The sequence below is a fragment of the Peromyscus californicus genome, unplaced genomic scaffold (genome assembly GCF_007827085.1).
Source record: "Peromyscus californicus insignis strain IS unplaced genomic scaffold, ASM782708v3 Scaffold_2__1_contigs__length_46816999, whole genome shotgun sequence".
NCBI lineage: Eukaryota > Metazoa > Chordata > Mammalia > Rodentia > Cricetidae > Peromyscus > Peromyscus californicus.
This window is the reverse complement of record NW_026294540.1, coordinates 38,005,970-38,020,189: the sequence shown is the minus strand read 5'-3', so window position 1 is coordinate 38,020,189 and position 14,220 is coordinate 38,005,970. Positions and strand designations below refer to the sequence as shown.

General features: G+C 47.5%; 1 protein-coding gene across 4 annotated transcripts in view; it reads left to right on the top strand.

Moving 5' to 3' along the window:
• The window catches only part of Smurf1 (SMAD specific E3 ubiquitin protein ligase 1), a 99,910-nt gene that overhangs the window by 65,460 nt on the left and 20,230 nt on the right, over window positions 1-14,220 (top strand). For all 4 annotated transcript variants that reach the window (XM_052754438.1, XM_052754437.1, XM_052754436.1 and 1 more), the window contains exons 2-7: window positions 5,607-5,645; window positions 7,013-7,121; window positions 8,840-8,973; window positions 9,132-9,197; window positions 10,412-10,487; window positions 12,163-12,404. In XM_052754438.1, the coding sequence (XP_052610398.1) occupies window positions 5,607-5,645; window positions 7,013-7,121; window positions 8,840-8,973; window positions 9,132-9,197; window positions 10,412-10,487; window positions 12,163-12,404 (666 nt within the window). The remainder of the gene's footprint in view (window positions 1-5,606; window positions 5,646-7,012; window positions 7,122-8,839; window positions 8,974-9,131; window positions 9,198-10,411; window positions 10,488-12,162; window positions 12,405-14,220) is intronic.

Sequence of the window (14,220 nt, the reverse complement as noted above, 5' to 3'; positions counted from 1 at the left end):
TGCAAGGATAGTTTTGGTTTGGGGTACTGTTTTCTTTCTTTCTTTTCTCTTTCCCTTTTTTTTTTTTTCATGAGACCCCTGTTTGGTGTGTGCCATAGCCATGGTCACAGCCAGGCCACTTCTAAAGGCAGAAGCCTCTTCAGAGAAACTCACCTCACCGGGGGTGGGGGGTGGGGTGGGGTGGGGCAAGGCCACCTATGCTTTGGGTGTTTAAGCCATGTGTTTTTTCTTGGCTTTCTTTTTTCTTCTTAGTTCTTCTTCCTTTTAGAGGCAAGATCTCAGACCAGGGAGGCCTGAAACCCTTGATTCTCCTGCCTCCACATTGTGCCTATGCCTCCATGCCCCTTTGACTCTTTTTGGTTTGGTTGGTTGGTTTTTGTTTTTGTTTTTAGAGACAGGTCACAGAGATCCACCTGGCTCTGCCTCCTGAGTACTGGGATTAAAGGCGTGCGCCACCACCGCCCAGCTTCAACCATGTGATTCTTAAAATGTGATTAGAAGGAGAGGGTAGGTCACTGGTGACTAGAACAGCAATTACCAGGTCAGTCAAGACATTTATGTCAATAAATGTGGGCATCCATCCACACAGCACGGCCAGGGTGTTAGGGCTAAAGCTGTCAGTGTTTTGTTGTCTTATTTAATTAAAGGACACTTTAAAATGGAAAAATGACACAGGCAGAATGTGACATAGCGGTTTAAAAGAGTAGTCGGGTTTGGTCCAGACCGAACCAGTTGCCTGTCTGTGAAAACAGGAGCTGAAGGATGCTGGGGAAACCCTGGCCTGAGTGAGGCTTCATGGGGGCAAACCGAACCAGTTGCCTGTCTGTGAAAACTGGAGCTGAAGGATGCTAGGGAAACCCTGGCCTGAGTGAGGCTTCATGGGGGCAGTGCCTGGCAACCACGTGAGTAGCCAGACTTAGAGACTGAGGAACAGTGGGAAAGTCACGTGATGTGAGGGAACGGGAAACCTTAGAATACAAGAAGTATGACATAGTTCATACATATAATATAGAGTTCTGGGCTCTTGAACATGGACCTGTGGCCAGGCATGGTGGTGCACACCTGCAACCCTAGCACCTGGAGCCTGCGGCAGGAAGATGGCAAGTTCATGATGAGTCTAGTTACAGAGTTCCAGGCCAGCCTGGCCTACGTGCTGAGACTACCTGGTAACCCACATGAAAAGCTTGGTGTAGTGGTACATACATGGGTGTAATCCGGGTGCTGGGGATCTGGAAACACATTGGCAGATCTCTGGGCTGCTACTAGCTGGTCCAGCCAAACTGCTGAGCTGTAAATTCAGTGAGAAACCCTGTCACAAAGCAGGGGCCCAGTGGGATGGCTCCACTGGTAAAGGCACTTGCCTTGCAAGACCAGATGACCTGAGTTTGAATCCCAGATCTCATGGAAGGTGGGAGGAGGAACTAATTCCACAGTGTTCCTCTGACCTCCACACACTTGCTGTGACATGCACACCCATGTACACACACACACACACACACACACACACCCACACACACACACACACACCCCCACACACTGATAAATACTTAAAAACTAATAAGAGAATGAAGAAAACACTAACATCAGTCTCTGACCTCTGCATGCATCTTGCACATGTACATGTGTACCCATACACACATTCTCATATACAAACAGTACATACAAACATGTACACACAGAAAATGACAGATTGAGGAGCCACTGAGAAGGATGGTGACCTTTGATATTTAAGAGGAGGAGAGTAGTAAAAAGAATGCAGTAGACAGACAAACACCACAGTGCCTGTAATTCCAGCACTTAGGAGGCTGAGACAGGAGGATTGTTGCCTTGAGTTTGAGGCCAGAGTGGGCTGTGTAGTAAAACTCGATCCCCATAACAAAACAAAATTAAGGTTACAGCAACAGTTTCTAGAAACTGAGACTAGGAAGCTAGTAAAATACTGACCCAAGTTTGAGCCTTTCTCAGCTTCTGATGTTGATGGTGTGCGTGCGTGCGTGCGTGTTCACAGATTGCCCTTCTGTGAGTGAGACACCTCTCTCCCGATTTTATATACTCAGGGAATGTGGTGTGATTACTCTTACCATGGCCACAGCTTGGGAGAGCAGTGGAATGTGCTTAGCAAACCCTGGGATGTAGGGGAGGGGACTTAGGGCCACACTAGAGTTGGGTAAGGCCTGCCTGGTGGTGCACACCTGTACAGGGGTAGAGAATAAGGAATAGTGACCCCAGCACTTGGGAGGTAGAAGCAGGAGGATCTGGAGTCCAAGGTCGTCCCCAGCTACCTAATGGGGTCAAGGCCAGCTTGGACTACCCAAGCCACAGCCTCACGGAAAGCCGAAATGGCAGCAGCTGCACAGTGCCTGCTCTGGGAAATGAGCCGGGTTTCCCATGACTTTCTTTCCTTTTGTCTTCCTTCCTTCCTTTTTTTTTTTTTTTTTTTTAAATACCAGTTCTCATGTAGCCCATGCTGGCCTCTGTCATATTACATTGCTAAGGATGACCTTGAACTCTTGATCCCTCTTCCTCTACCTGCCACCCCCAACCCCGCCCCCAGGTGTGATTAGTGCATAAGTAGATTTGTTTAAAAACAAGGGGCAGGGCCAAGTGTGGTGGTGAACACCTTTAATCCCAGCTCTGGGGAGGCAGAGGCAGGCAGATCTCTGAGTTGGCGGCCAGCCTGGTCTACAGAGTGACTTCCAGGCCAGCTGGGGCTACACAGTGGCCCTGTGGTAAAGGTGGCCTCTCTGTGTACAGCAGCATTTTGCATTGTAGGAAGAGTGGGCATCCGTTATCCTGTATCCCTCCTGTAGAGGCAGGAGGATCAAGGGAGGATGGAGATTGCAAGTTGGCAGCCATTATTTTAGCAGGAGAAATTCTGTTTCTTTAAAGTAGACGGAGTGGCCCTCAGTGACCTGTACACAGACTGAGGCAAGGCTTGCTTCGCACTCAATTACCAAGACTGTCACCATTTTATGATGTAACCAGATTCCACTGGAATGAGCTCTAAATGAAAACATCAGTAGCTTTGTAAATATGAATAATAATTCTTATTTTTGAAAAGTGAGATCAGAATTGCTCCATTCAGAAGTCATTAGGCTCCAGCGCCTCAGAAAACTGGGGCCCAGCCTTGGTGAGTAATGCTTGAGGCTGGTGAGGTAGAGGTCGGAGTGTACTAAGTTCAGAGTTTTGAAATAGGGAGCATGTTTATTTGCTGACAAGATCTTTCGTAGCCCAGGCTGGCCTTGAACTCACTGTGTAGCTGGGGATGATGACCTTCAACTTCTGATCTTCCTGCCTTCACCTCACAGGTGCTGCGTTACGGGTGTGTACATGTGCACCTGGTTTAGTTGCTAGGATCAAATCCAGGGCTTTATATGTGGGGCAAGTTCGGGTTTGCTCATGTCTCCCTAGGAAAAGTTAACACAGAACCAGCCTTCAGCTACCTCACAGCCTGTGATTCCAATCATCAGAAATGTTCAGAATTAGGCAAATTGTCAGAGCCAAGAAACAGAACAGCTGTTGCCTCAGGCTGAAGAGTTTGAGGTGATGTTGATGGGACAGCACTTCTTTGGGGATGCTAGAAAAGTTTGAAAACTGATTCTGGTGAAAGCTGTTAACCCCACGAGTGCAGGAAAGCATCAGGTTATATGATGTCTAAGCGGGGAGATTGTATGGTGTGCGGATGAGGTCCCTACAGTTGTCTCTTAAGAACTAAGTGGAAATGTACACAATGTGGTTTGAACACAGACCATCGTATCCTTGAAAACTAGCAAAATGTCTGAAACAGTACAACAGGAAAGTACATTGTGTATCTCCTGAGTGCTTCCGCCATGCAGCAGATGTATGACAAAGTCTATCATCTGTCCATCCTTCTGTCTGTCTGTTTGAGACAGTGCCTGGCCATGTAGCTCACACTGGCATGGAACTCATTAACTAGCCCAGGTTGTCCTTGAACTCATGGTCATTCTGCCTCAGCTTCATGAAGGCTGTGATTACAGATGTGAGCCCCTCACTCACACAATGGTGATACTATCAGTTACATTCTTGCTGTCTACCAGCACTGCTCTGCCTTCTTTAAAAGTTACTGCATGTATTTATGTATGTATGTATGTATGTATGTATGTATGTATGTATGTATGTATGTATGTATGTGTGTATGTGGAGTGTGGTACAGGAGTTCCAGCTCCTTCCACCTGTGCGGTCCTGGGAATTGAACTAAGGTGGTCAGGCTTGGTGGGACATGCCTTTACCTACTGAGCCATCTTACCAAGTCTATATCTCCTCCTTCTCCGTTCTTCTTCTTCTTTTAAATTTTTTATTTTTATTTTATTTTTTTATTTTGAGACAGGGGTTGCTCTGTGTAGCCCTGGCTGTCCAATTTTTAAAAAGGCCTGCTGCATTTACCTCAAAGCTGCTAACAACAAAAGGAGCAATGCATTCTGGGTACTGTGATAAATAACACCCTGTGTGAGCATGTGTGTGTATGTGTGTGTGTGAGAGTGTGTGTGTGTGTGTGTGTGTGTGTGTGTGTGTGTGTGTGTGTGTGTGTGTTTCATGTTTGGGGGCGGAGCCCAGGACTCTGCACCTACTAAACACACATCCTGCCACTGAGCTACACCCACGCCTGCACTTCTGCAAACATAAACTTTGGTACAATGGAGCCTAGAAAACAGGACACTAAAATACAGAGCCTGCTTTTGCCCCCTGAGTGCTGGGATTAAAGACGGGCACCACCACCATCTAGCTCCTGTACAACTTTCTTTCTTTCTTTTTTTTAAGATTTATTTGTGTTTTGTATATGAGTGCTCTGTCTGCATGTACAGAGCCCACTATCAATGGTTGTGAGCCACCATGTGGTTGCTGAGAACAGAACCCAGGTCCTCTGGAAGAGCAGCCAGTGCTCTTAACTGCTGAGCCGTCTCCCCTCCAGCCCCTGTACAGCATTCTTAACGTGCAGCCTGTTCCTTTCTCCACAGCACTGCGAATTGCTCTGTATTTTAGTGTCCTGTTTTCTAGGCTCCATTGTACCAAAGTTTATGTTTGCAGAAGTGCAGGCGTGGGTGTAGCTCAGTGGCAGGATGTGTGTTTAGTAGGTGCAGAGTCCTGGGCTCTGCCCCCAAACATGAAACACACACACACACACACACACACACACACACACACTCTCTCTCTCTCTCTCTCTCTCTCTCTCTCTCTCTCTCTCTCTCTCTCTCTCACACACACACACATACACACACATGCTCACACAGGGTGTTATTTATCACAGTACCCAGAATGCATTGCTCCTTTTGTTGTTAGCAGCTTTGAGGTAAATGCAGCAGGCCTTTTTAAAAATTGGTGTGTATATAGTTTTAAAACACACCAGTAATTCCATTTTCTGTGTTTATGCATTTAATGTTTTAAGCTTAAGTACAGCATTTAAATTTGGTGATTCCTCAATTTGAGGAAGGGTACTTTTAGATAGTTGCTAGGGATGTTTATCTAATGTGACACTCAGTTTGAGAGATCGCTGCACATTAACTGGTGGTTTTTCCCTCCCGTTGCAGACACTCAATGTGATGGAAATCTGCTCTGTCAGTGTTAACTCAGTGTTTGTTTGTTTTCAGTGTTATGTGCCAAGAACCTTGCAAAGAAAGACTTCTTCAGTAAGTACACCCAGCTTTGCTCCTGTCTAATGTGATTTATGTATTTCTGAGAATTAATTTTTGTGTGTGTGTGTGTATGTGTGTGCACACATGCATGCTTTTGTGTGTGTGAATGCTCCCCACAACATGCATGTGGAGGTCGGAAGGCAGCTTGCAGGAGTCAGTTCTCTCCTTCCACCATGTTGGTTGGTACCAGGCATTGGGTTTAGATCTTGTTGGCTCCTGACATTTAATTTTTGTAAAAGCACTGAGTGTAGTCTTCTCAAAGTCTAGGAATCCAGAGCTTGACAAACATCTCCCAGCTGCACACAGCATTCATCTCATCCTCCATCCCAGCCATGCCCGTGTCCCCTGCTTCCTGACCTGGTCATTGGGAGGACCTTGCTCTCTGCTGGGTGGGGTAATATTCTCTGGTCAAACACAAACAAGGCATTTATGATGTAGGTGGCTTGACTAAAATTGCCAGTCCAGTTTTGCAGACTGAATCCATCTAAAAATGTGTGTAGTGGGAGGAACTGGGAAGAAGTGGGGGCTGCACCCCTGATCATGCCTTACTTCATGAAGTCAGCACCTACAGTCCTGAAAGCTCCTACTTCGGTCCCCGGGGAGTCAGTGCTTAAGAGCCATCATCCACATTTTCAGGAAAAAGAGACTTAGGCTCAAAGGCTTTATCCAAGTGGCCTGGAAACTCCAGAAGTGGAGACTCACAGAGCAGTCTCTTTCCCAAACCTCCTGCCTTACTGCTTGTCTGATGCTGTAAACCTGTTGGATTCATATGCCGGCATTTAGAGACCTTCCCCAGTGAAGTCTCGGGGACTCCATGATGCCACAGCTAACACAGGCAGAACATCAATAAGCAAAGTTTCTGGGATAGTTACTTCATCATAGATCCTGTTCCTACATTTAGTTAGTCCCTATAATGATCATCAGAGCTGGGGCTAGCTGGAGAGAGAGACGACTCAGCGTGTTTATGTCCTCGTACTCTCACGGGCAGCCCACCGCCTGCAACTCGAGCTCCAGGAGATCCGACACGTCTAGCTCTTGCAGTGCACACATACATGTGCATACAGATACAGGGACACATGCACGTAAATAAAAGCAATTTTGAAAATGTACCACTCGGCAGAGATGGATGTTTGGATTTGAGCCTGCTTTCATGCTTTTCTTGTCATCCAGGGGTGAAGGTGTGCTCGTATGAACTCCCTTTGCTAATGGAGACTAACCTTCAAAAAGAGACTAGTGAGGAGTGACATGTGCAGTGTCTCTATCCCAAGGGGGGATCTTGCCGGTCCCTCTGCAGGGAGGAGGACACTGCGCCGCCTGGTAGACTGTCTTCTCACCTGGGTATGTCTGCTCTCTCTCCCCAGGACTCCCTGACCCCTTTGCCAAGATCGTTGTGGATGGCTCTGGGCAGTGCCACTCAACCGACACTGTGAAAAACACCTTGGACCCAAAGTGGAACCAGCATTATGACCTGTGAGTCAACCTCCCATGAGGCTCTGGGGCATGAGGAAAGCAGGCATGAAGCTTTGAAGAGACATACTGGAGAAAGAAAAAAGATGGCTGACTTTTTAACTGATGACCAAAGGGCTGGGAACACATTGCCGACTTTACAGTTAATGCCCTGGATGTTCTTGGCATTTGTTCTCATAGATTTTCATGCTTTGATTCTTAACAGAGTGATGCTGTGACCCTTGGATATTTCCATTCCCTAGCCATTTTTAGCAGAAAAACAAACAAAGAACTATGATTCATGGCCCAGTGTGCTACATTTTATTTTCAGTGAAACTTAAATCTAGTTGTAGTTTTTATTTAAAAAGTGTATTAGTATGACCACATATTTCTGCTATTTTTTGAAAATGTTGGCCTTTTTTTGGTACTAATTTTTTTTCTATAATCCATCATACAGTTTTGTATATTCATTCCAAATTTAGGATCACATTTTTATATGGACCCATGTCCCTGCATAATGATTACTAACACAAATGGTGCTGTGTGTGCATGCATGGGTGGGGTTTTAGTAGTAGTTGCCTTTTGTGATTCTCTTCACATGGCTTGGAACTGGCTGCCGTTTGTCTTGATAGTTCTCTCTGTGGAATGCCCTAGGAGCGAGTGGGGTTATTATCTTGGTTCACATACCTTTGTGCACTTTGCATGGATTTTGTGGAATTGTAAGGAGTCCCTTGTTGCAAACTAGTATTCTCTGTTAAGCCTGGGTTACTGCCCTCCCAAAGTGCTAGAGCATGGTCCACCTCTTTACAAGATCTTATCATGTGCTGGGCCTGGTGGTACTGGCCTGTAATTCTGACACTTTGGGAAGCTGAGGCAGGAGCATTGCAAGTTGAAGGCCTGTCTAGTTTATAGAGCCAGTTCATTCTAGCTGTCACATGGGGAAATGTGAGCACATACAGACCAAGGTAACGACTTCCCCAGAGTTCAGCTTAGTGAATCCATGAGTGCACTGGGGTTACTTACAGGAAGGGGAGAGGTGACTTAGAGGAGCAGCTGCAGTACGAGAGTCTACCCCAGCACAACGATCCCCCTAGACTCTGGGCCCTGCTGTCTCTGCAGGACACACACGACAGCTCAGCAGCTTGGAGTGTCTCCTCTTCTCAGCAGTTCTTACCATGTAACCCTGGGGGGTGGGCAGGGTGTGAATCTAGTAAGTTTCAGGATTTCCTGAGACTTGTGAGTTTCTTATTTCCTGTGTTTTAATGCAATTCCTTTAGAATTCCTTGAGTTTAGATAAGACTCTCTCTAGTGTAGAATATTTTACTTCCAAGGAAATTGTTTCACAACACCAGCCTGGGTAACTTAGACTCCATCTCAAAATAAAAAGTTGTTTTTTGTTTTGTTTTTGTTTTTTAAAGGGTGGAGGGATGGGATTGGTCAAATGGCTAAGGGAGAGCACTTGCCAGTGGCTCGGTGGTAGAGTGCTTGCATTGGCCTGTGGGAGGCCCTCAGTTCAGTCTCTAGTGCGATAGACAAATGAATAAAGAGAAAACAAATTTAAAGTGCTTGTTATGACGGGGTCACCTACACTCACTGCTGTGTACTGTTGAGTCCTTTGCCCGTGCCACGTGAGACACAGCCAGCTCTACCCCCACTCCATGGATTCTAAGTCAGCCAGATGCATGCAAACGAGGCTGCCATAGTCCAGCAGTGTGCCTGAACGGATTCATGTGCTCTCACAGGTACGTTGGGAAAACTGACTCTATAACCATCAGCGTGTGGAACCACAAGAAGATCCACAAGAAGCAGGGGGCTGGCTTCCTGGGCTGTGTGCGGCTGCTCTCCAATGCCATCAGCAGACTGAAAGACACTGGCTGTAAGAACCAAATGCTCTTCCGCCTCTCAGGGCAGCTGGAGAAAGCTTAGGAGGCATCTTTTTCTTTCTTTGATTTGTTTTGAATGCTGAATACAGAATTCCTGCCTTCCTCCCTAGTTAACCTTCCCTGGGTTAAGTTTTGAATTGTTTGTTTGCAGACCAGCGTTTGGATCTATGCAAACTAAATCCCTCAGATACTGATGCGGTTCGTGGCCAAATAGTGGGTAAGAATTTTCTCATCTGCATAAAGGGCTCTTTGACGGAACCCACCATCCTGCTCCCGGTCCTGATGGGGGGCACAGGCTTCCAGGGCAGACCACATCTGGGCCATCTCCAGAACTAAGCCTTTCCTCTTGTGTGGTTTTCATTCTTTTCTCTGGTTCCCTTCATCCTGTCATTGAAACTGAGTTAATGGGACTCCAGTTGAGATGGAGGCTGTGATTTATAAGTGTCGTGTAGTCACCACAAGAATGAACGGTTGACGTTCATATTGCCCAGTGTAGTAAGAGCTGAGGCCACATGCTGAAGATTGAGTTGGGATGGCCACATAGGCAGGAGCTGGAATATATGGCTTCTCTGGGAAGCCCCATCCTATATGGCAAAAGCAACGATGATGTGTGACAAAACCAAGTCATGTGATTTAGTCAAAGGATTCCATTGTGTGGAGAGAAGGAGTACAATGTGCTCACACTGTTGACTGGAGGCATTCCGATGGAGTGACCTCTCTGAGTTGCCCGTCCCCCTGCCCACCCTGTCCTTGGCAGTGTTTTAGGGGAAAGCACATATTGGCTGTGAGTACTGCATGGAGTTGTGGAGCAGCAGCCAGGCTGAGCCACTCTGCAACTCCAGATGCCTCAGGTCCCAAGACTGTGAGCAGTGCATCCGCCCTGGAAGTAACTTAACGATAGTGTTCTTGCGCACTGCATTCCCACCTGGAATTTCTTCTTTCCTTTGGGGAGGGATGTGTCAGGGGCAAAAGCCAAACAACTGAAACTTGGGAGTGAGTAAAACATCTTTCTTGTCTGTGCCAGTGAGGCCAGAACATGAATGTTTCTTTAGATTGAGCTAGACTGTAGGCACTGAAGATGTCCTTTGTGCCTTCACTAACCATAAACCAGGTCTTCTTAAGATGGAAGCTAATGTAATGGAATTACATACTGTGTTCTATAGCTTTATGGGGGGCAGTGGGGCATGAGAAACTCAGCAGCTTTTCGCTCTCTGCTTTCAAGGACTGTTGAAACAGTATGTGGTGTGTGCAGCTGTTGGCCTGAGATGCTTCACACCGAAAGCATCAGGGTGTGTGTGTGTGTGTGTGTGAACTCACTTCCTTTTTATGATACTGGACATAGGTTATGGGCTGTCCGTGGCTCACGGTGCTGCAGCGCAGGGGTGTAGAGCAGCCCTGGGTTCTAATGTAAGCTCTTCTTTTCTGTTGTAGTCAGTTTACAGACCCGAGACCGAATAGGCAGTGGAGGGTCGGTGGTGGACTGCAGAGGACTGCTAGAAAATGAAGGGTACGTATGCCTACCATGATGCCAGCCTGATGCCAGCCATGTTCCTTCTCCCCATAGGAAGGACCCTTTGAACCTTACACTACTGTGTAGCATAAAACTATTCCAAACTACTAGTTTATGAAGGAAGGTATAACTACCCCAGGGATTATACCCCCAAAGACCCAGGAAATAACTCAGGGAGGTTCCCACCTGCTAGAGGTGACAGTCTATCTGGGCATGGTGGAGTATGCCTCCAGTCTTATCACTAAGAGGGCAGAGGCAGGAGGATCCTGAGTTCCAGGTGAGCCTGAGCTATTTAAAAACAAACAAACAAAAGCCCAAGAAACAGCTACTAAAAGCAATATGGGACTTTATTCACATGCATGCATGTGTTTGTATAGGCCACAGGTCAACCTTGATATCATTCCCTAGGAGCCACCCACTTTAGATTTTTTCCAAGATTTATTTATGTATTTATTTGTTTATTTGTTTGTTTGTTTAATTGTTTATTGGTGCCATGTGGGTGCTGGGAATTGAACCCAGGTCCTCTGGAAGTGCTCTTAACTGCTGAGCCATCTCTCCAGCCCCCACCTTGGATTTTGAGATAGGGCCTTTTATTGGCTTGGGACTCACCAGTTGCCTAGGCTGGCCAGCCAGTGAGCCGCAGGGGTGCACCTGTCTGCTCCCCGGTGCTGGGATGACAGGCATACACTGCCACACTAACTGGGCTTTGAAGTGAGGTCCCCACTGCTTGTACAGTAAGCACCCTACCAGCTGAGCCGTCACCCCAGGCCTGGATTTTGTTTCCATCATGATTTATAAGACAGAGAAATTGAACACTGGCTCGTGTTTGATTTTTTTTCCCTCAAAATTAATGTTCCTTTGTTAGCTGCAATAATGGAGAAGTCATTGCCTTTAAAAAAGTGGTCCATGCCAAAACATGTACGGGTCACATGGTGCCGTGTAGGGATTGGACCGACGGTCCAGCCAGCGGTGGAAAGGGCTGGAGAGCAGCCCGCCGACATCCGCTGTGACTGGCTGCTGGTTCTGGGGTAGAAGCCCATTGTTCTGGTGTTTCAATATAAGAGGGTTTTAAAAGTATTCCATCGTAAGGGAAGTGACTCGTTAAGGCTAATTGTTTTTGAAACTGCTGGGGGTGGGGTAAGAAATGTTTTAAAAGCACTTAGAGTCATAGTATTTTATGTAACCAAGAATTTTATCCTTGAGTGAAATAACAAAGGAAATGGAGTGTTGGATTAAATCAAGAAAAAAGAATGTCAGGAGCACCTTCTGCTCCACCCGCCATCATGTAGAGCTGTAGCCTAGAGTGAATAACCCTCTTATTCTAAATTGTGGTTCCCTCTGGCCGCTTGTCCACCTGAGAGTCTTTCTCATTGGACACCCTCGATGGCATGAAACTTAGCATTGGGAGCACTGTCACTCGTTAAAGGGACCTAGAACAAGCCGGGCGGTGGTGGCGCACGCCTTTAATCCCAGCACTCGGGAGGCAGAGCCAGGCGGATCTCTGTGAGTTCGAGGCCAGCCTGGACTACCAAGTGAGTTCCAGGAAAGGCGCAAAGCTACACAGAGAAACCCTGTCTCGAAAAACCAAAAAAAAAAAAAAAAAAAAAAAAAAAAAAGGGACCTAGAACAAATGCCTGCTGTTCCCACACCTGCTCTGCCCCATCCCTTCCAGAACAGTGTATGAAGACTCGGGCCCTGGAAGGCCGCTCAGCTGCCTTATGGAGGAGCCTGCCCCATATACAGACGGGACCGGTGCAGCTGCGGGAGGTGGGAACTGCAGGTTTGTGGAGTCTCCAAGCCAAGATCAGAGACTCCAGGTACAGCGACTTCGAAATCCTGAGGTTCGAGGGTCCCTACAGACGCCCCAGAACCGACCACATGGCCACCAGTCACCAGAGCTGCCTGAAGGCTATGGTGAGTGTCTTAGTGTGCTCCCTGTTGCTCTGATAAATGCCATGACTAAAAGCAGTTGGGGGAGGAAAGGCTTTATTTAGGCTTACAGGTTACAGTCTGTCACTGAGGGGCGTCAGGGCAGGAACTCAAGGCGAGAGCTGACACAGAAGCCATGGAGGAATGCTAACTCATCGCTCCGCATGGCTTGCTAACCTAGCTTTCTTTCTTTTTTAAAATTAATTAATTTTACATCCTGACTGCACTTTCCCCTCCCTCCCCTGCCAATCCCTCTCCCCCACCTCCAGAAAACCAACAGGGCTCATAGGGGCTCAAAGAGACTGAACTGCCAACCATGGAGCCTGCATGGGACTGACCTAGGCCCTCTGCTCATAAGTTACAGTTGTGTAGCCTGGTCCTCTCGTGGGACTGCTAACAGCGGCTGTCTCTGACTCTGTTGCCTGATTTTGGGGCCCTTTCCTGTGATAATATATTGTGTACCCTAATAAACATGCTTGAGGATCAGAGAACAGAGTCAGCCACTAAATTAGACATAGAGGCCAGACAGTGGTGGCACACACTTTTAATCCCAGCACTTGAGATCTCAGGCCTTTGCTTGGGAAGCACACATGCCTTTAATCCCAGGAAGTGACATGGCAGGGCAGAGAAAGGTATATAAGGCCTGAGGAGACAGGAACTCACTCTCCTTAGGCTGAGGATTTCGTAGAGGTAAGAACTAGTGGCTGGCTGCTCTGTTTCTCTGATCTTCAGGCAAGTTTATTAGGGTACACACTGTATCACCACATCTAACTTCTACCGGGTTGCCTTGTCCAGTCACAACAGGAGAAGTGTCATATCAAGATACCTGCTACTTGATGTGCAGTGACTGTTTTGTTTGTTTTTCAAGACAGGGTTTCTCTGTACAGTTTTGGTGCCTGTCCTGGATCTCCCTCTGTAGCCCAGGCTGGCCTCGAACTCACAGAGATCCGCCTGGCTCTGCCTCCCGAGTGCTGAGATTAAAGGCGTGCGCCACCACCGCCCAGCTGTTTAGGTTTTTGAGACAAGTTCTCACTATGACGTCCTGGCTGGCCTGTAACTCACTTTGTAGACCAGCCTGGCCTTGAACTCAGAGATCCACTTACCTCTGTCTCCTGAGTACAGACATGTGCCACCATGCCCAGCCTTACTTTGCTTTCTTATATTATCCAGGTCCACCTGCCCAGTGGGCTGGACCCTCCCACATTAATCACTAATCAAGAAAATGCCCCCAGAGTCTTGCCTACAGGCCAATCTGATGGAGGAATTTTCTCAATTAAGATTTTCTTTTCCCAAATAACTCTAGCTGCTATCAAGTTGATAGAAAACCAGTGAGGACAGTGAGGAACTCAACCTGTGCCCCTGGGGAATCAGCGTTTTCCTGAGAGCTTGTGTTGTCAGACCTTTAAAGTATCCAGTGCACAGCTGCTGATGGCCTGGCTGTGCTCCACGGCTGTGCTCCACGGCTGTGCTCCACGGCTGTGGCCACATAAGGATGGGAAACTTGTAATGCACTCTGGAGCAGGCATCCCTTCTCTGTGTCGAGGCCACCTGGAAATGCTGCCTGTGGACATACCAGAGAGGCAAGCAGTGTGAAGCAAGTGAGGAAACTCATGGTGGTCTGTGAGCTGAGAATGGAAGGGACATCGAGGGGACGGGAGGAACAGAGCCATGTGGCTGCAGTGGAGAGAAGGACCAGGAGGGAATGCCGTTCACATCATCAGAGCGCCCAGGTGCAGGCATGTTAGGAGATGATGGTGGAGATGGAGGTTGAGTCTGTGGCAGAAGTGGGTGGAGGCATCAA